At 41.3% G+C, this 20581-nt stretch overlaps 1 protein-coding gene across 1 annotated transcript; it reads right to left on the bottom strand.

Moving 5' to 3' along the window:
• Window positions 1–752: 752 nt before the first annotated feature.
• On the bottom strand, window positions 753–8028 carry LOC148346707 (uncharacterized). The gene is made up of 3 exons (XM_088324487.1): window positions 7721–8028; window positions 3486–3836; window positions 753–2543 (listed from the first exon to the last, which is right to left on the bottom strand). The coding sequence occupies exons 1-3, from the start codon at window positions 7842–7844 to the stop codon at window positions 937–939; spliced, it is 2082 nt and encodes a 693-aa protein (XP_088180613.1). The 5' UTR covers window positions 7845–8028; the 3' UTR covers window positions 753–936.
• Window positions 8029–20581: the final 12553 nt, after the last annotated feature.

Below are 20581 nucleotides of genomic sequence, written 5' to 3' on the forward strand. Positions count from 1 at the left end.
AACATTTTCAAAATAAACGTAACATTGTGCAATGCATGAGTTCACGGTTCACAGATACCTTAACTGCCAGGGTCATCAGGGCATCACTTTGTGTTGTGTCCTGGGCAAGAACAGCATGGTTGCGACCATCCCTATCTTGGCCATTATTTGGGAAGGGCTTTTCTCCCAACATGAAACAGGTACTACTGGTTTCCATGGTTACAGCTAGCAAGAGAGGCCTCATGATGTGACTCAGATACAGCACCTTCATTATTTGGTCGCTGTAGTTTTTTGGTGTAATGCATCAAACTGTTTTCTGATAATTACACTTTAGAAGACACACTGGTTATTTAAACCTGGAACCACATTTTGCAGTAATGTATAAATACACAAATTATAATCAAATACATTTGAATATTACCTTTAGTGTACAACAAAGGCAGATATTTAAAGTGAAATAAATGGTAAATCACAGAAACACCCCATGATCTCGTTAGTACAAAAAAAACCCTAAATGTTCTATAGTACCAAAATATATCCAAATTTGCAACATGCAGCTCTTGCATTTTATTTCTCTGTGTGGCTAAACCAACCAACCAACCAACCAACCAACCCTTCCAGTGCAGAGGCTGCAAACTTAAAAGGAAATAGCAATGTCTTAAACCATTTTCTAGATATATTTGAATATTGACCACTGTAGACTGAACATGCAAAGCATTCATCTGAAATATTCAAAGTCATTTCATTATTCTGTTAACATACATCTCATGGAGAAAGGGGCCTTTGTTCTTTATTCAGAATTTCATTGTGATACTTTTTAAATTACCTCACAGTGCATGAAAATCAAAGGCAACTTCATTCCGTCATTTACAGAACAGATCTTCACTTAAAAATTAAATGGCAAACAACATATATTTTTTGCTAAATGAGATTGTACCAAGGTTTAGTGATTATGCTTCACTCAATGGCATACTCGTGACTCTCAGCTGTATTATTACTTGAAAATATTCGACCACAAATGGTGCCACAAAAAGGTTTCCCGTCAGCATGTATTCTCATGTGTACTTTTAGGTTTCCCTTGTGGGCAAATTTTTGACCACAAATAGAGCAGGTAAAAGGTTTTGCACCATCGTGTGTTCTCATATGTACTTTAACATTTCCCTTGTGAGCAAATCTTTGACCACAAATAGAGCAGGGAAAAGGTTTTTCGCCAGTGTGTGTTTTTGTGTGTCTATTTAGGGCTACCTTGAGAGCAAATGTTAAACCACAAACTGAGCAGGCAAAAGGTTTTTCACCTGTGTGTAATATTGCATGATTCTTTAGTTGTTTCTTCTGAGCAAAACTTTTCCCACAGACTGAGCAGGGGAAAGGTTTCTCCCCAGTGTGTGTTCTGAGGTGCGCTTGTAAGCCTCCCCTTTGAGCAAATTGTTGACCACAAACAGAGCAGCAAAAAGGTTTCTCGCCAGTGTGAATTGTTGTGTGATTTTTTAGTTGTTCCTTCTGAGCAAATGCTTTACCACAAAATGAACAGTCAAACGGTTTCTCACCAGTGTGTGTTCTTGTGTGAACTTTTAAGTTTACCTTGTGGGCAAATGTCTGACCACAAATAGTACAGGAAAAAGGTTTTTCACCAGCATGCGTTCTCATGTGTACTTTTAAGTTTCCCTTGTGAGCAAATTTGTTACCACAAATGGAGCAGGAAAAGGGCTTTTCACCTGTATGTATTCTTGAATGAATTTTTATATGTTCTTTACGAGCAAATCTGTCACCACAAACTGAGCAGGCATAAGATTTCTCACCAGTATGTGTTTTGTTATGAAGAGTTAAGTTTCTCCTGCGAGAAAAATTTTCACCACAAACCGAACAGGTAAAACATTTTTCAGCAGTGTGGGTTTTTGCATGTGCTGTCAAAGCTGCCCTGTTTGAAAATTTTTGATCACAACGAGAGCATGCAAAGGGTTTCTCGCCAGGGTGTGTTCTTGCGTGTACATTTAAGCCACTTTGATTAGTGAACGTTTTTCCACAAACAGAACAGGCATAAGGTTTCTCACCAGTGTGGATTCTGGTGTGAAGTTCTAGGTGTTCCTTTCGAGCAAACTTTTTACCACAAAATGAGCAGGCAAAAGCCTTCTCACCAGTGTGGACTGTCAAATGGCGTTTTAAATAAGACGGGCATTGAAACGCTTTTCCACAGTGAGAACATTTCCATCGTTTGCCAGGAGTGTCATGTGTCGGGGCACTTTCGGACTGTTGGTCATCGTCGGTGTTAGCAGAGTGAGACGAGTCGTCATCATCTGACAGTGGCGCCAAATAGCTGTCTACTGGCAACCCTCCACTTTTCTCATCGTTTTCTGTCTTGATTTGTTTACTGCAGCCGCTGCTCGGAAGCTCGTTTAGTCTTCCTTCTTCAGATCGAACTTCTTCAGTATTTAAATGGCCATCAGTCACAAGCACCTCAGTAAAGTCTCCTTCATCTTTAATGTGTTGTGGCAATTGCTTATTCTCTTTAACTTCGGACAAAATCGGCGTTTGACCACCACGAGGAAGATATTTTTCACTTAAGTCTGCAGAATAGAAGAGACACGCAATTTCATAAAAATTAGACCATGCTCCTGCATTTAACGTGATGCATTTCACCATCCTTGATCTAGATCAGGGTTCTGCAACTTGTGGCCCCGCGATGATAGTTTCAGCCCTAAATGCAGCCGAAATTACATTGCTCGGGAGATAAAAATAAAAACGTTACCTTGCAAATTAGAGTTGTTTCTAAAGTTTGTGTGTTTTCAATGGGGTATTTAGAAGTAAATGTACTTTTCTGGTTGCTGCCATTGAAAGCATGAGTTGAAGCGAAATAGAGACAGAAAGACAGTCAGAAAGAAAGATAGCGGTGTACAGACAGAGAGACAGAGATGGAGAGAGAAAGTGGAGAGAGACAGAGAGCGACAGAGAGAAGGAAATACCGAGAGACTGAAATCGAGTGAAACATAGATGGGAGAGGAAAATACAGTGACTGACACAGAAAGAGAGATGGAGGGAGAAACGGAGAGACAAAGACAAAGAGACAGAGAGGGAGAAATAGAGTGAGACAGAGAAATAGACCGAGGGACAGAGAGAGAGAAATACAGAGAGGGACAAAAAATGACACAGCGAGAGAGGGAGACTTCTGGCTGATTTCATTACTATTTACTTACTACTGGTTTATTTATTGTCTTTTTGATTCTTAATACAGCAAAAGTTTTTCTAAGATCTTATTTTGAGTATGGTGGAATGTTTGATGTAATGTGGACGTCACATCACAGTATATAATAAGGTAATCATAATTACGTCATAATAGTCTTTGGTTAGCAATAATCTGTGGTCTGTGCAGCCCTTTGAGACTCTTTGTGATTAAGGGCTATACAAATAAACATGACTTGACGTCTCTAAGTGACAGTGACTCAGAATAATGTTGCTTGATTATGTATTGCCTATATATTACAAGTGGGAAAGCCAAAAACACTTCTCACCAGCATGGACGGTCAGTTGGCTCTTCAAGGAAATGTCAGTGTCACATATGGGGGCATTTTCCGACTGATGGTCATTGTCGGCGTGTGCCGAGTGGTACATCTTGTCACTTTTTGTTGTCGGAGCCGACAGGCAGTCCGCTTGCAACCTCTCATTTTGCTCGTCTTCTTTTTTCATTTGTTGACTCAAGCTCCTGCTTGGAAGTTCCTTTTGAATTTTTTCCTCATTTTGACCCTGATCTTTAGATGTCATATGGACGTCAGTCACGAGGAACTCTGTGATATCTCCTTCATCCTTGATGCGTTGTAGAAGTTGCTTCTCTTTCTCGTCGGCCAACATTGGCCGCTGACAACCTGGAACAAGATACTCTTCACTGACATATACAGGAAACAAGACACCCAGTTTTGATTAAAAAAATGGCCACTGGATTTATTATGATGTGTTTTTACAAAGCCCTGAAAGTGACAATATGTGTGGCCAGCACTTTTCAGACCTGTAAGAATATTTCACATAAATAATGGAACCAAAACAATAACCCTTAATATGCTGTGCGCAACTATGGAACAAGTGAAGGAGTTTTCAACACCCACAGTGCTGTTCAACAGTCAGTATTTTTACATTTGTTCAATAAAATCCCAAGGAAAAAAGTTATCAGATCTTTAACAATCTGATAATTTGGGTTAACTTGTACACAGTTTAGTCGTTCAGTTGACAGGCAAGCGGACGTTTCTTAATTAACTTAATTTTAGTTACATTAAGTCTGTGAAATTCGGACCATATCTGTCTAACCCCAACGCTGACCAGTCTCTCCCCAAGGATGAGTGCTAAGCACTCTGCCGTTTATTCCCTATAACTTAGACAGTTTAATGACCCACCCCACAAGCACAATTGTAAACTTCAGTGACAACACTACCTTGGTCAGCCGAGTCCAAGGGTCGGGAAACTATAACTTGCGGGCCATATATGTTTTCTTTCATGAGTACATGTAGTGTGGAAATGAAATAGAACGTGCGCAAACATTTACTGCTTTGATATATGTGAAGTCGAATGTAGTATGCGAAAATCCCGGACATTATCAAATAAATGTGAGGTTTGTTCCAGTATATATATGTAAGACAGAGTCTTGACTACAGTTTACAGTCAAGGTGTCACACCAACAGACCCCGTTTTGGTTGCACATTGCTAGAGTCCTTAATATGGAAGCTGATTAAATATTCTGTTTCCTATTGAGACACACTATGATTAAAACCTACAGAACAAACTGTAAACACCGCAATACTCTAGTAAAACACCTAGAGCAATTTGATAAGGTGAGCGCTAGGAATAGGCGTAGCTAAATACACTGCATGCGCAATTCTACGTCAACGTGCACAGTGCTGTCGGCACCAAAGGTAAATACGATGGTCTCCTCATTTGCGGCATTTTGCGCCTTTTTTTACCAAATAACTTACTCGCAGTTCCTCTTGAAACCATTATTTAAGACACAAATAAAGATCAAAATTAACCTCTACACTCTGCAAAAGGGGACAAATTTGAAGTGGTATATTTATACTAACACAGGCTTTGGCATGATTACTATTTTTATATTATATCAAATCATTAAACGTCACACTGAAATAAAATGTGCTGAAAAATTAACTTAGGTCTGGAGAGCAGGTTTTGCTAAATTTCGTCTTAAAATATATAAAGTGGCTCGCAAAAAAAAAAAAAAAAAAAAAAAAAAGATCAAAATATTTTGCTTGTATGGCTTTTAGGTCCAAAAGGTTACCGACCCCTGGGTGAGTCCCTAATGGGAATGAGGCGGCATACAGAAAGGAGGTGGAGACACTGACATTGTGGTGTCCGACAAATAAACTCATACATAACACCACAAAATTCAATAAAGTTGTACTCAGGAGGAAAAGCACAGCTCCACTCATGATCAATGGAGACTGTGTTGAGAGTACAGTCCTATAAAGTACTGAGCAGGCACATTTTCCATGACCACTCCTGGTCACTCAAAACCAGAGCTGTGGTAAGAGAGGCGCCGCAGCTACTCCACTTCCTGAGAGTGCTCAAGAAAAATAAACAGGAACTGAAGCCACTGTCATTCTACCAAGCACCCGTGAAGCCCTTTCTAGCCTACGGTGTCAGAGTGTGGTATGCTGGGAGCACAGCAATAGACAAAAAAAACCTTACACTCTCTGCAATCAACATCACCCTGAAAATCATTGGCTGCATCTGCAGAAAATGATCCATTGACAACATAAACAGGATCTCCTCTCACACCGGACACCACCTCTTTGACTTGCTGCCCCCTGTTAGGCGTTAGGACTAACAGGCTCAGAGACATTTTATCCCAGGGCCATCACCACCCTGAACAATTGAATTGTCTTCATGTCATTGATATCAAACGTGGTGAAAGAATGTATGAAACAAGATTGACATGACACTCCAGGGTAAACATATAATAATGCCTTGTGAGAGAAAAAAAGATGAAAAACTGCCAGGATTAATATGTAAAAATATTTACAACGTATTGCTTGTTGGCCTGGGGAGGGACTGTCGCTACCAGGCTGTACTTGCCCTAAACTCACCACAGGAAATGGTGCCCCAATGACCCGTGTAGTTAAGGGATCCAACTAACCAACCATTGGTTGGAGACTAGCCCAAGTTTTAATGAAGAGTGCAGCTTAACAGCATTAGCTCAGGAGGTAGAGCGCTCATCTTGGGATCAAGAGATCGCAGGTTTGATTCCCGGCTCCTCGTGTTATATGTCGAAGTGTCCTTGGGCAAGACACTGAATTCCTAATGCCCCCAATAAGCAGGTTGGTGCCTTGCATGGCTGCACGGCCGCTATTGGTGTGTGAGTGTGTATGAAAGCGCTTTGGGAAGTCTTCATTGACTTGAAAAGAGCAATATAAATGCAAGACTGTGAAAGTATATCTCTTGCCTATGTATGAATGGATGACAATTCATAATAAATGTATCGACTTATTTGAATTTCTGTTGTTGCGCTATTTTTCAATGTGCTTTACAATGAACTTCCAACCTAGGCCAGTCTTCAAGCACCACCTTGTAAATATTTAATCAAGGCATAATCAACTTATTTTTTCCTCGTTTTTGTCTTTATATCATGTATATAGAGTGTATTTAGAGTGCCACGTCTTCTCTTTTTTGTATTATGTTAACTAGGTTGTTATTAATGACAATAAGGACAATTATAGTTCTAACAAGGCATGATAAGTAAATGGAAAGAGGGTTTTATTGTGGAAGAGGGTTTAATGTATGGAATGGGCGTCTTTCATCAGCTGCAACATTTTGATTGCTTTTGCCCGACATCATGTTAACAAAACAGTCATACAACTGACGACATTGAAAACTCACCTGTATCCCTCGTAAGCCCGTACAATTTTGGGATTTGGGGGTAAACACAGAAGCTCTATGCAGGAAAGGTCAAAGCTGACTGTACTTCCTCAGAAGGCTGGTGTCCTTCAACACCTGCAAAAAGCTCCTACAAATGTTCTATGAGACTGTTGTGGCAAGCGCCCTCTTCTATGCAGCAGCGTGTTAGGGAGGCAGCGCCAAGAAGAAGGATGCCTCTCGTCTTAATAAACTGGTGAGGAAAGCGGGCTCTGTTGTAGGCACAGAGCAGGACAGCCTGACAACTGTAGCTGAGAGACGGGCAATGAAAAAGCTGCAGTCAATCATGGACAATTCATCACATCCACTACAAAGCATCATCTCCAAACCTAAGTGAAGCTTCAGCGACAGACTTCTGTCACAGTCTTGTTCCACAGAGAGACTGAAGAGATCAATTCTTCCTCATGCCATGAGGATCTTTAACTCCACCCGGTTGAGTAAAAGCCCACATTAGACCACACCCCCACAGTGCATATTACTGTTTTTATTACAGTTCGTATTTTATGTAGCACTATTAAAATACTCTATATCAACACGTTACACTGGGTATTTATGTATTATATTCCTTTAACTTATTATTTTTTTTTTATTTTCAACACAAGGATACTGCTGGAAGTGTGAATTTCTCTACGGGGATGAATAAAGTATCTGTCTATCTGGGCTTGTTAAAGACGTTATGCAATGGGAAATTCGACCACTTTGTGAGGCAGGACAAATAGTGCCTAGATGAGACTGCATAACAAAACGTAACTTTTTTTGGTTTGAACAAATTTAAACGTAGCAACAAATACAGAGTAACAGTTGTTAAAAATCAACAAGCAAACCAGTGACAAACCTGCACTGTTAATTCCAACTCGAAGCTCCTTGGACAAAGCATCCGGTTGTTGACGTTGAGGGTCGGTCTTCTCTTGATCTCCACAAAGAGCCACGTCATACTCGACTGTCGTTTTTGTACACATTTAAAAGCGATTTTCAAATACACAGTCGAGACCTGCAGGTTTAACCAAACGCGTTTCCCTTGTCAGAAACGCCCGGATGAAGTTATACACGTTAAGACAAAACAATGCAAGGATGTTTTAGCTAGTGCTAGTGGAGATTTGCTGGAAAATGGAGGAGCTAGAACTGAAACGTTGACGTCACCCACAAGAGTGTCGTAGGCTTTCATTGATTGGTCAATAGTTTGCCCAGTAATCCAATCACAGAAAACAATACTTAGCCCAAGGTTTAGCATTCTTTTTAAAGGGACAGCGTGTATTATTTAGAGCCTCCGAGTGGTAATTGTCTTTATTGACATAGACAACAACATAATGGTCATTGTTTCCAACGAGATTGGATGTGGCACTCCCGGATTAAACATGTCAACAAAAAAACTACAAAAATTGTCAGTGAGAAATACTAATTAATACAAATACAAATACAAATAAGAATACTAATACAAATACAAATACTAATACTAATACTAATACTAATATTTTAAATAACCTTATAAAATATATATGTATGTGTTCATAAACGAACGAGTTAAAAAAAATAAGCTTTTCTGGTAGAAAAGGGTGGAAAACATTCACCGGCACTGTTTACAAGAATACAAGCTGTAATTATAATTGTATCCATCCCTGAGCTTGACCACTGTGTATTTTGTGGTTAGGGTTAGGGTTGGCGCTGGGGCTGGGGCTAGTGCTCGGGATCGGGCTCCGGCTAGGGCTCGGGCTCGGGTGTGGTTAGGGTAAGGGTTAGGGTTAGGGTTAGGGTAGGAAGCAATCTTTCTTTCCCAAGGTCCCCTAAATCTGAGGCCCTTGGGAAAGTAAGTTTTTTTGCACTGGCCATTCAGGAAACTGGAGCTTTTCTTGTTTTACCTGGAAAGAGAGTGTTGAGTTTTATTATCCAGTGTTTTTTTGCCTTGCGTCTTTCTTCTTGCGTCCAATTGCTGTTTGTTTGTAGGCCCCATATTTCTAGTGCCTGTAGCCCATGTTGTATGAAGTGGGCTACTAAGTGTGTGTTAGTTTCCCTGCTGTTTCTGATGTTGTAAATGTGTTGTGCTAATCTACATCTGATTGAATTTCATGTCTCTCCTATATATGTAATGTCACAGTGTTTACACTTTATGACATATATACAGTTTTCCGTATTAGGTGTGAGTGTTTGTTTAATTAGGTAGTTTGTGTTGGTGATGGTGTTCCTAACTGTGGTGGCTTGTTTGTAGAATGTGGGGCCCCGTGTTCGTGTTATGTTGATTTCCGGTAATTTACTTTTTACTAAGTAATCTTTGAGGTTTTTGTTTCTTTTAAAGGCTGAGATGATTTTGTAATCTTGGATTATGTCTGTGTTCTGTAGTGTCTGGTTTATATTTTGTTTAATTTTTCTATTAGCAGTTTGGCTAAATGCTGAGTAGGTACTTATTAGGGGGATGATTTTCTGTGTGTCCCGTTGCCCTGTGGTTAAAAATGTTTTACGGACTTGCCTGAGGAAAGATCTAGAGCAAGGGTGGCCAACCCGGTCCTCAAGAGCCGCATGTCCTGCATGTTTTTGGAGTTTCTCTGTTCAAATACAGGTGATCCCAATCACCTGGGTCATTATCAAGCTCCCGCAGAGCTTGCAAACAATCTTAAAATTTGCATCACCTGAGAAACCTCCAAAACATGCAGGACATGCGGCTCTTGAGGACCGGGTTGGCCACCCCTGATCTAGAGTATCCTCTTGGTCTCAGTGCCTTGAAAAGGGTTTGGGTAGCCTTTTCAAAGTCCGTATTCTGTGAGCAGATTCTGTGGAATCTGAGCAACTGTGATTTTATCAAGCCCCTGTAGGTGTGTTTTGGATGTAGGCTGTTTTTGTGTAAGAGCGCATGTGTGTCTGTGTCTTTGAAGAAGGCCTTAGTGTCTAAAGTTTGTGTTTGGGTGAATGAGGGTCCTTTGTAAGTGGTTGTGTCTAGAAAATCTATCTGGTGTGCAATTTTTTTGCCCATGGCTGTACCACTGATCTGTAAGTAGAATTCCTTGTTGAATTCAAAGTCGTTTCTAGTGAGGCTAATTTCTAGGAGTTGTACTAATTCTGTGTCTGGGCGTTTGCCGTCTGGGTATTTTTCCATCCAGCGCTTTACTGCTGTTAACCCTGCGACTGTGTTTATGTTTGTGTAGAGGCTGTCTATGTCAATGGTGAATAGGATTGTTTCCTGCGTTATTCTAATCTGTTTTATTTTGTTTACAAAGTCATATGTGTCTTTAATGTAGCTATTATGTTTTGTGGATAGTGGAGTGAGGAAGTGGTCTATGTATTCAGCGATCCTGTAGGATTCACTGTTGCAATCTGAGACAATTGGTCTTCCTGCGTGGACTTCATATGGTATAGTCCACGATAATGGTGGTTTGTGGATTTTAGGTAGCAGGTAAAATCTACGGGGTCTGGCTTCTTCTTCTCCCATTAGGTAGCGGCTTTGTTTTTTGCTAATATATTTACTTTCTAATAGTGTTTGTATGATATCCTCTATTTTCTGGGCTGTGTCTGGGTATATCGGTTTTGTTAATTTCTTGGAGTGTGTGGTGTTGTTGAGCTGTCTGTATGCTTCGTGTATGTATTGCGTTCTGTCTAAGATAACTATTGCACTACCCTTGTCTGCTGGTTTAATAACGATCTGTTTGTTGTTAGCTAGTTGAAAAAGAGCTTCACATTCTCCTCTGCTGAGGTTATCTTTGTCTCTGTGAGACTGTGGGTTTAGTGTGTTGATTAGGCTTTGGTTATCCTTAATTACTTGTGTTATGATGTCAGGGATTTGGTTGTTTCTTGATTCCCAATCTTATTTTGGTATGAAAGGTTTTTGTTCTGAATCTTCTGATCTGTTGAAGAAGGCTGCTAATTTAAGCTTTCGGTGGAATTCTTGGATTTCTCCTCTGAGAATGTCCTTTTGTTTTTTACGAACATTTACCGTGGGAACGAATGATAAGCCCTTTTCTAGTAGACTGATCTGATTTTGTGTGGGTGTGAAGTTCTGAGCTAGTAGAATTATATTCTTATCCCTGGTTAAGGTTAGGGCTCGGGTTTGGGTGGTTAAGGTTAGGGCTCGGGTTGAACAGGTTAAAGTTGGGGCTCTGGTTTGGGTGGTTAAGGTTAGGGCTCGGGTTAGTGTGGTTAAGGTTAGTCAGACTTAAAGTGACTGTGTAACTAAAGGTTAAGGTTAGGGCTCGGGTTAGGGTGGTTAAGGTTAGGGCTCAGGTTGGACTGGTTGGGTCTAGGGCTCGGGTTAGGGTGGCTTAGGTTAGGGCTCAGGTTTGGGTGGTTAAGGTTAGGGCTCAGGTTAGACTGGGTTAAGGTAAGGGTTAGGGTTCGGGTTAGGGTTAGGGTTAGGGTTCGGGTTAGGGTTCGGGTTAGGGTTAGGGTTAGGGTTATGCTTAGTGTGGTTAAGGTTAGGGCTAAGGTTAGGGTGGTTAAGGTTAGGGCTCGGGTTTGGGTGGTTAAGGTTAGGGCTCGAGTTAGGGTGGTTAAGCTTAGGGCTCGGGTTAGGGTGGTTAAGGTTAGGCTTGGGTTTGGGTGTTTAAGGTTAGGGCTCGGGTTAAACAGGTTAAGGTTAGGGCTTGGGTTAGGGTGGTTAAGGTTAGGGCTCGGGCCGGTGGAGGAGAGGGAGGCCACCGGCAACTCGGTAAGAGACATAGATCAGAGTCCCGGGCTGATCAAATCCTCCGCGTCGGAGTTAATCCTCAAATTGGGTGAGGAAGGCCCACACAGGGCGAGAAGGGTGCAGGGAAGGAGTAGGTGGCCCAGGAAAAGGCTCAGGAAATATAATATGAGTATATGAGGGTTGGGGTACCAGCGAGAGTAGGAGAGGAAGGGCCGAAACTGGTGCATTGGAGGTATGGTGTTGGGATTTGGTTTCGAGTTGGGAGTTGGTGTGGGGGTTAGGGTTAGGGTTAGAGTTAGGATTACGGCTAGGGCTATGGCAAGGGTTAGTGTTAGGGCTAGGTTTAGGGTTAGGTTTATGTTTAGGGTTAGGGTCAGGGTTTGGGGGTTGTCATTGTGGTTGAGGGTTGGGATTCGGGTTAGTTTTTCTTGGTGGGGGGGGGTTAGTTTTTTTCTTTTCCTGGGTTACGGTTGAGTTAGGGTTTTTTTGAGTTTTGGCGGATTTAGATTTTTAGGGTTTTTGGGGTTAGAGTTAGGGTTGGGGTTAGGTCGGTGTTTGGCGATGTTTTTTTGTTTTGTTTTTGGGTTATGGTTTAGTAACGTTTTTTGGGGGATTTAGTGTTTTTATAGTTAGGGTTAGGGCTTTTCGGTTTTTTGTGTCTTTAGGGGTCCTCCTCCATGCTGGTGTCCAGAGGGGGAGGGACAGCTGCAGTACTCTGGCGTGAGTACACACACGCGCGTGCAGTCATAAATCATCTAAAAAGCAAACGCTAACATCAACTGGCTACCAAAGACGAAGGTTAAGTTTCCACTCCTAAAAACGCAAATAACAAACAAATAAAAACAAAAAATGTCGTGACTTACCCTTCTACTGAGTTCCCTTCATCATCGTCGGTGGCTTTAAGTTTTGGTTTTGGTGCTCCCATGCCATATCACTTTTGCAAAGCTTGCAAGTGACACATTTGTTTTGTTTCTAGTGCTTTCACACTTTTGCGGACATCCGTCAAACAGTTTTCTCCGTGCCCATTATGTTTCACGAGTTGAGCTGACCATAGCCTTTAAAAATAGTGCCTCAGTTTGCACTCCACCTCGTTGCATATGACGTCATTAGCTCCATGACGTGCTGAGTGACGCATAAATCGCGCGGCACAATGAACTGATGAAATAATATGCTGCCAATGCTTTTAATCATCTATTTTAATCGACGAACTGAAATGTTGCCAATGCTTGCAATCCATTCATTATCTGCACCGCTTACCCTCAGTAGGGTTGCAGGGGTGCTAGAGCCCACCCCAGCTATCTTCGAGCAGTGGGCAAGGGACGCCCTGAACTGGTTGTCAGCCAGTCGCAGGGCACACAGAAACAGACAACTCACATGCTCATTCACACCTAGGGACAATTTGGAAAGGCCATGTAATGCATGTTTTTGTAATTGGGGAAGAAACTGGAGTGCTCAGAGGAGACCCGTGCAAGCACGGGGAGAACATGCAAACTTCGCACAGGAAGGCTGGATTTGAACCCATGACCTCAGAACTGTGCCATGGACGCGCTATACACTCAGCTGCAGTGCCAGCCCTTAATAATACTAATAATGAACAAAACCACGTAATAGATTATGGAGAAAGAAACTCACGTGGTTTAGCACTATATAAAAACGATGCAAATGCAATAAATGCTGCATTGTTTTTCAGCAACATTTTTCTTTGCATTTGAGGCAGACAGTCAAAAAAACGTGACCCCTCTGCCTCTGGGTGGCCCATCATGCAGCCTGCACCTCTGTGTTAACAGGAGAAGGCAGAAAAACAATCGGGCCCGCATTATGAGCAAATGAGTTAAAATAAATGCGCCACCTAACCTGCGCATCTCGTGGTATGATACCAAGAGGAAAAGGAAAAGAATGAAGAACAGTTAATATAATACTAGCAAATTAGGACACATATGATAATTGAATATAATCTTTGAAAATATATTAAATACATTGCTTAGTAATTGAGTACAGATGGTATTTCATAACTTGGCCAAGAAAGTAAGTATACAAGTACATCATTAAATAGAAGTACCTACTTGGTCAATAACATTTTGGAAAAGCAAGTGTTTTATATACATACAGAGCGGTCTTTCAATCAAAAGAGGGAACATATCAAATACCTGATTGTAACCAACCACTAATTTTAATTTCTAACCCACAGGCATATCACAATAACAATTTGAATATGATCTAAATTGGAAAAATACTGTAGGTGAAGTAAAGTCCAGGGCTAAATGTGTTTATTGTATGCAATGATATTGTATCAGGCTTTAGTTATCATTGCTACTCTCACCGAAAGGCTTCTTACCAGTGTGTGTACTTTAGTGAAGTTTTACATCTTTTTTGTGAGCAAACATTTGGCCACAAACCGAGCAGGAAAAAGCTTTCTCACCAGTGTGTGTTCTTGTTTGAACTTTGAAGTCTCCCTTACGTACAAATTTGTGCCCACAATCAGAGCAGGCAAATGGTTTTTCACAAGTGTGTATTTCTTTGTGATATTTTAGTAGTCCCTTCTGAGCAAATCTTTGACCACAATCTGAACAGGCAAAAGGTTTCCTACCAGTGTGTGTTCTCGTGTGTATTGTAAAGGATACCTTCTGAGCAAACCTTTTACCACAAACTAAGCAGGGCAGCACGGCGGCGCAGTGGTTAGCGCATGTGCAGCACAGTTCATGTCTTGGAAACCTGCTGTGTGGGTTCAAATCCATCACCAGACTTTCTGTGCGGAGTTTGTATGTTCTCCCCGTGCTTGCGTGGGTTTCCTCCGGGCACTCCGGTTTCCTCCCACATTCCAAAAACATGCATTTCAGGTGAATTGGCCGGTCCAAATTGTCCCTAGGTGTGAATGAGCGAGTGAGTTGTAGTCCCCGTGTGCCCTGCGATTGGCTGGCAACCAGTTCAGGGTGTCCCCTGCCCACTGCCCGATGATTGTTGGGATGGGCTCCAGCACCCCCGCGACCCTACTGAGGATAAGCAGTGCAGCTAATGAGAAATGAGAGATAAGCAGGGAAAGGGTTTCTCACCAGTGTGCGTTCTTGTGTGTAATTTTAAAACTCCCTTGCGAACAAATGTTAGACCACAAACAGAGCAGGCAAAGGATTTCTTACATGTGTGTATTAATGCGTGTGCATTTAAGTTCCCTCTGTTGGCAAATTTTAGACCACGAATGTAACAGGCGAAGGGTTTCTCACCCGTATGCGTTCTTGTGTGAATTGTCAGGGATGCTTTCAGAGCAAACCTTTTACCAAAAACCTTTTACCTTCTTACCAGTGTGGATTTGTGTATGTGATTTGAGGTTCCCTTGATGAGCAAATTTCTGACCACAAATACAGGAGGTAAAGGGTTTCTCACCAGTGTGCATTTTTGTGTGGTTCTTCAGGTGTGCCTTCTGAGCAAACGTTTGACCACAAACAGAGCAGGCAAAAAGATCTACACCAGTATGTCTTCTTGTGTGAGCATTTAAGGCTTCTTTGCGAACAAATGCTTTACCACATAAAGAGCAAGAAAAAGGCTTTTCACCGGTATGTGCTCTTGTGTGTCCATTGAAAGTTCCCCTTTGGGTGAATGTTTTATCACATAATGGGCAGGCAAAGGGTTTCTCACCAATGTGTGTTCTTGTGTGTACTGTCAAGGATCCCTTCTGAGTAAAGTTTTTACCACAAACTGTACAATTAAAGTGTTTCTCACCAGTGTGTGTTTTTGCGTGTGTTTTTAGGTGTCCCTTCTCAGTAAATTTCTGACCACAAATAGAGCATGCATATGGTTTCTCACCAGTGTGTCTTCTTGTATGTATTGTCATGAATCCCCTCTGATTTAAATTTTTATCACAAACTGTACAGGCAAAGGGTTTCTCACCAGTGTGGACCACAAGATGTTTTTTAGAGAAAGACAGCTTTAAAAATGATTTTCGACAGTAAGAACATTTCCAGTGTTTGCCGTCACTGACACATGCTGGTGCACTTTCAGACTGTTGAGCGTACTCGGGGTAAGCAGAGTTCTTCATGTCGTCATCATCTGAGAGTGGAGCTAAATAGCTTTTTGCTAGCGACCCTTCACTTTGCCCACCTTCCTTTTTCATAATTTGTTGTTTGTAGCTGCCGCTCAGAGGCTCCCCTTGTTTTCCCCCTTCATTTTGACCTAGAATATGTTGACCTTGATATTCACCAGTCAAATGGACGTCAGTTACGTGCACCTCTGTGATATTCCCTTCATCTTTAATTTGCTCCTGGAGTTTCTCCTCTTTAACGTTGGAAAACATTGGCTTCTGCCCATCAGGAGGAACATGTTTTTCACTGACTGCAGGAAAAAAGACACATATGGTTTTGTGAAAACCAAATGGATTTCATGCAGTGGTTCCTAAATTGTGGTCGAGGGGGCCACGGGCGCGTTTGACTTAGTGGAACTTTTTTTGGAAAACTTTCCCAGAATAAAGTCAAAGAGGATTCCTTCTTTCGAGGGGGAGCATGGCAGAAAATGATCGAGAGGCATGGATTTAATGTGATGCATTTTCACAAAGACGTAATGACGTCATAAAAATGACAAGTGTGACCAGCACCCTACAGTCTTATTAGAATATATATTAGCTCTTATCGTAACATTAATTTTTCAATCAAGCGAGTGTGTTTGTGATTGAGAGAGAACATAAAAAGCAGGCAAAAGTGGAATGCGGAGTGATTAGTTCATTTATTGTTCATGCATAAGTTCAATGTTGGTGCAAGGAAATGTTATTTTGTAAGAAAAGTGCCCTTGTGTTTATTGAAAGTATTTTTTCGATATTGGAGGTTTCACAAATGTAAAAAGAAAAAAACAACAACGCTGAAGTGAAAGTTCTGCTTGAAATGGTTGGCACATACAGGGTTCCGACTGCTTAACGGCAAGTTAAGACTTTTAACGATTTCTTTATGTCTTTATGATATCTATGGGTCCCCAAAATTTAGTGTTATCGAGGTTGAAATTTTAAATCGGCGACAAATATAGAATATAAATCTATTTTCATACAATTTTAATCATCACACTTAATTGGTTATACAAAGCAGTTATCACTTCAGATTTTTCAGTTCTCAAAAATATTGTACATTATACAAAATAATATTGCTGACATATTAGTCTATATATTCATGCAGTTTTAATCACTTCAGATTTTTCATTTCATATATTTTTTGTGGTTTGCTGCCCCACCACAGTTGTAATGCCTTCTCAAGGTCCAATTGTTTGGTAAGATGCACCTTAATAAGCTGGTGTTGTTGTGTTGCTGGGTGCACGCATCACAGAACATGTATCCTCCATTATCATGCTCCTCATAGCATAACCAGGAATATAATTTGGTCCATTTTGGCAGAAAAGTCATTTTCTTGATAGGAGTATTCTTTTGTTTATTTTCTTTCGTCGAATACAGTGAGACCTCGCTACTTCGCGATTCGACGTTTGCGGATTCAGGGCTTCGCGGTCTGTAATGGGAAAAAAAAAAAATGTAGCGACGCAGCTTAAAAAAAAATCCGCTACTTTTTGCGGGAATCCCCCTCGGCCGACGACCCTAGCACGGCACGCCGTTCTTGTTAACAGGTGTTGTGCCCAAATCCGACTACCGTACAGAATCCTCCCCCCCTCGCGTGAACGCGCATTCTGCTGCGCTTCCGACAAAAGCGATCGTATTCTATATAATACGCTTATTGAAACCACAAAGCGAGCTTATTAAAATAATTAGGCGATCTTAGTCTATATAATGCGTTTATTTAAACAATAAAGCGCGATCGTATTCTACAAAATGCGTTTGTTAACGCAAAAGTCACCAACGTCACGTCTCCCGTTAGGGCCGCGATGGCTCTAAATGGCGCTACACGCCCCTCGATGGGGGGGAAAGGGGTAGGGGGGACCTGTGGTGGTTAGGGGGCGGTGAAGCGGAAGCCGCATGGACCCAGCAGTGGCAGCCGTGGGCTACCAGTACACTCAGTACGGCCAGAGTAAGTCGAGAGCCTTCCCGGCTTAGCATTGTGCTCTTGGCGCACTTTAAAGCTCGTGTTTGCTGACGGGATCTCAAAGACTATTATGCATTACGGTGGTGAAGCGGAAGCCGCACCAAAACGGCGCGCCGGTGTTGTGCCCAAATCCGACTCCTGTAAAAATTCTGCGCTTCCGACAGGCCGGCCTCCGCGCGGAGAGCCCGACCCGCTCGGCTTGTCGCGGTGTCGTGCGTATCGCGCCCGAAAGTACCCGCGCCGCGGGTTCGTGCTTTTTTTTGAAGTGGCGTTGCTACTTTGCAGATTTTCCGTTTTTGCGGGTGGTTTTGGTCCCCATGAACCGGGTCTAAAAAATAATAATTAAAAAAAAAATGTTTTTTTCTTTTTGAAGGTGCAGATTTTCACTTATCGCGGGTGGTTTTGGTCCCCATTAACCGCGGTAACCGAGGTCTTACTGTAGTTCGCTTCAACACACGTTTTCCTTTGCCTGCACGATCTGAAGAATTTCTCCGCCGTTTTTTCGTGCCGGAATTATTGCCGTTGTTACCACTTTCTGTATTATGTTTCGACTTATTACTGAAACTGAAAAAATTACAATTCTTTTTTTGTTGATTTGCACCTAATACCAACTGTGCCCAAATCCGACTCCTGTGCAGATTCCTCCCCCCCTCGCGTGAACGCGCATTCTGCTGCGCTTCCAACAAAAGCGATCGTATTCTATATAAAACGCTTATTAAAACAATAAAGCGAGCTAATTATAACAATTGGGAGATCCTTGTCTATATAACGCGTTTATTTAAACATTAAAGCGCGATCGTATTCTACGAATTGCGTTTGTTAACGCGGATGCAAAAGTCACCAATGTCAATGTACGCTTCCGACAAAAGCGATCGTATTCTATATAATACGCTTTTTAAAAAAATAAAGTGAGCTAATTATAACAATTGGGAGATCCTAGTCTATATAACGTGTTTATTTAAACAATAAAGTACGATCGTATTCTACAAAATGCGTTTGTTAACGCGGATAAAAAATACACCAACGTCAATGTACGCTATGATTTCCGCAATCACAACTAATCGTACACAAATAATATTTATTTGATTTACTATAATATCCGTATGTAACGGGTGTAATAATAACTTTTATTTTATTGAAATTCCTGCTAAAATATGTGTATAGTTTTTGGTAAATGTCCTGCAATGCTGAGTCCAACAGTGCCATCTGCTGGTATGGGGTGGGGTTTGGTTTTGGCTTCTAACATGTGACCAGGAGGCGGGGTTTTGTCAGTTTAACCAGAGTACTACAAAGGTAAGACATATCTTTTGGTGCTCCACAAAATAAGTTAATTTTAAACATTATAACCCCAGCTGACAAATCTCTCACCATGCATAGTAATGTGATTGATATTGTCAAGCTGTTTTGATTTATTTTCGTTTTGTTTCTGTTTTACTAAATATTAATTCCCCTTGTAGAGATCAAAGAGATCAAACCCAGCAGAAAAAGCTAATGTTGTGACTCATCCATTTGCAGGTAAATTGTACCCATTTTTATACTCATTATTGTTTTTATTCCTATTTTTCCATATACATTAAAAAAAGGATGATGTTGGTTAAAATTCAGAGTAAAGAAAAACATGTTGAATTCATTGTAAACGTTAAAAATCCACTATACGATCTCTTGTTAAAAGTATCTTGTTAAAATGCAAAGAATTATAAATGTATTGTGATATTCTAAAATGTATTTTCTGTAAAGTGAAAAGACAGCTCTTTGATATGCTTTGTTGTCAGTTTAACCAGAGTACTACAAAGAGATCAAAGAGATCAAACCCAGCAGAAAAAGCTAATGTTGTGACTCATCCATTTGCAGAACTGTAATAATAAAAACCTCATCATCCAGTCCAGCGTGAATGTGGATCTTTGGTGGGACACGTACAACGCGGTTACATTGGTGCCGTGACCCGTGACTTCTATCAAACTCGCCGAACCGAGGACTGTCCTACCTGCCACATGAGCTCACAGTATTTGAAATTTTAGTTACATGAGCGATATTGGTTAGCTCATTACAGTGCAGTGTCACAGTGATACGAAGGCTGCTGATTTATTTTGTGATTTTGACTTATTTACATTTTTTTCTGTTAATCTTTGAAACATGTTTAATCAGAGCAATGTGTTAGCTCCACAATTTGACACACCTATTCACTTTGGCAGGGGCAGGGGCATGTTTACCCCCATCCCCTCTGATAATAGTTCTACCCCAGGTGGTGCGACACATAGAGTAGAGGCAAGTTCCAGTGTGAGCACCCATAATGCAGCTGACCAACATGCTAGCCTACCTTCACCTCAGGTCAGACCCACATCTACGCCAAATTCCGCGAGTGAAATTTCTGAGGGTTTAGCTGATCACATGACAAATATTATTCAGGAGATAGGACATAAATTGGCTGATAGCATATTCTCAAATATACAGTCACATAATATAGTAGCTCCTAACGCTGCTGCCACACAAGATGAAGCAAACAGATTGAGTCAGGTGGTAACGCAGAGAAAGGTTAAGGAACCGCCGTCATTTATTGGGGATGGCTCAGACTCAATAACAATACATGAGTGGGAAGATCTAATGAGGACATTTATAAAAAGGAGTGATGTGAAACTTGAAGAGCAAGCAGAGGAAATCCTTATACATTTGAGAGGAAAAGCTAAAGATGTAGTTAGGTTTAGCATTAGAAACAGTAATATAAACGTCTATACCCGCCCTGACATGATTTATAGTCTTCTCAGGAAATACTTTAGCTGTACCAAGTACTCTGCTGTCCCTTTAGCTGACTTTTATTCAACTTTGCCCAAAGACCAGGAAGACCCCTATGACTACTGGCTGAGACTAAACAGAGCAGCTGACCTTGCCTCTGAGTGCTTGAGAGAGCAGGGCAAAACATTTGACAACCCTGAAATAGAGGTTACTCGCATATTTATTAGGAACTGCCCATGCAAGGAACTGGCACTCACTTACAGATCAAAAACCATCGAAAAGTGGTCAGCATGTGAGGTACTAGAGGTGCTGAATGAATACCACGCTGAGAAGAGCTACAAAGCAGATTCCCTAC

This window comes from Urocampus carinirostris, chromosome 20 (assembly GCF_059441175.1).
Source record: "Urocampus carinirostris isolate Australia breed hairy pipefish chromosome 20, RoL_Ucar_1.0, whole genome shotgun sequence".
Taxonomy (NCBI): Eukaryota; Metazoa; Chordata; class Actinopteri; order Syngnathiformes; family Syngnathidae; genus Urocampus; species Urocampus carinirostris.

Coding starts and splice junctions, on each gene's coding strand:
- LOC148346707 (XM_088324487.1), bottom strand. CDS start 7,844: ATGTGTACAAAAACGACAGTCGAGTATGACGTGGCTCTTTGTGGAGAT. Junction 3,837..7,720: donor AGTTGGAATTAACAGTGCAG/GTTTGTCACTGG, acceptor ATCTTGTTCCAG/GTTGTCAGCGGCCAATGTTG. Junction 2,544..3,485: donor CCAACTGACCGTCCATGCTG/GTGAGAAGTGTT, acceptor TCTATTCTGCAG/ACTTAAGTGAAAAATATCTT.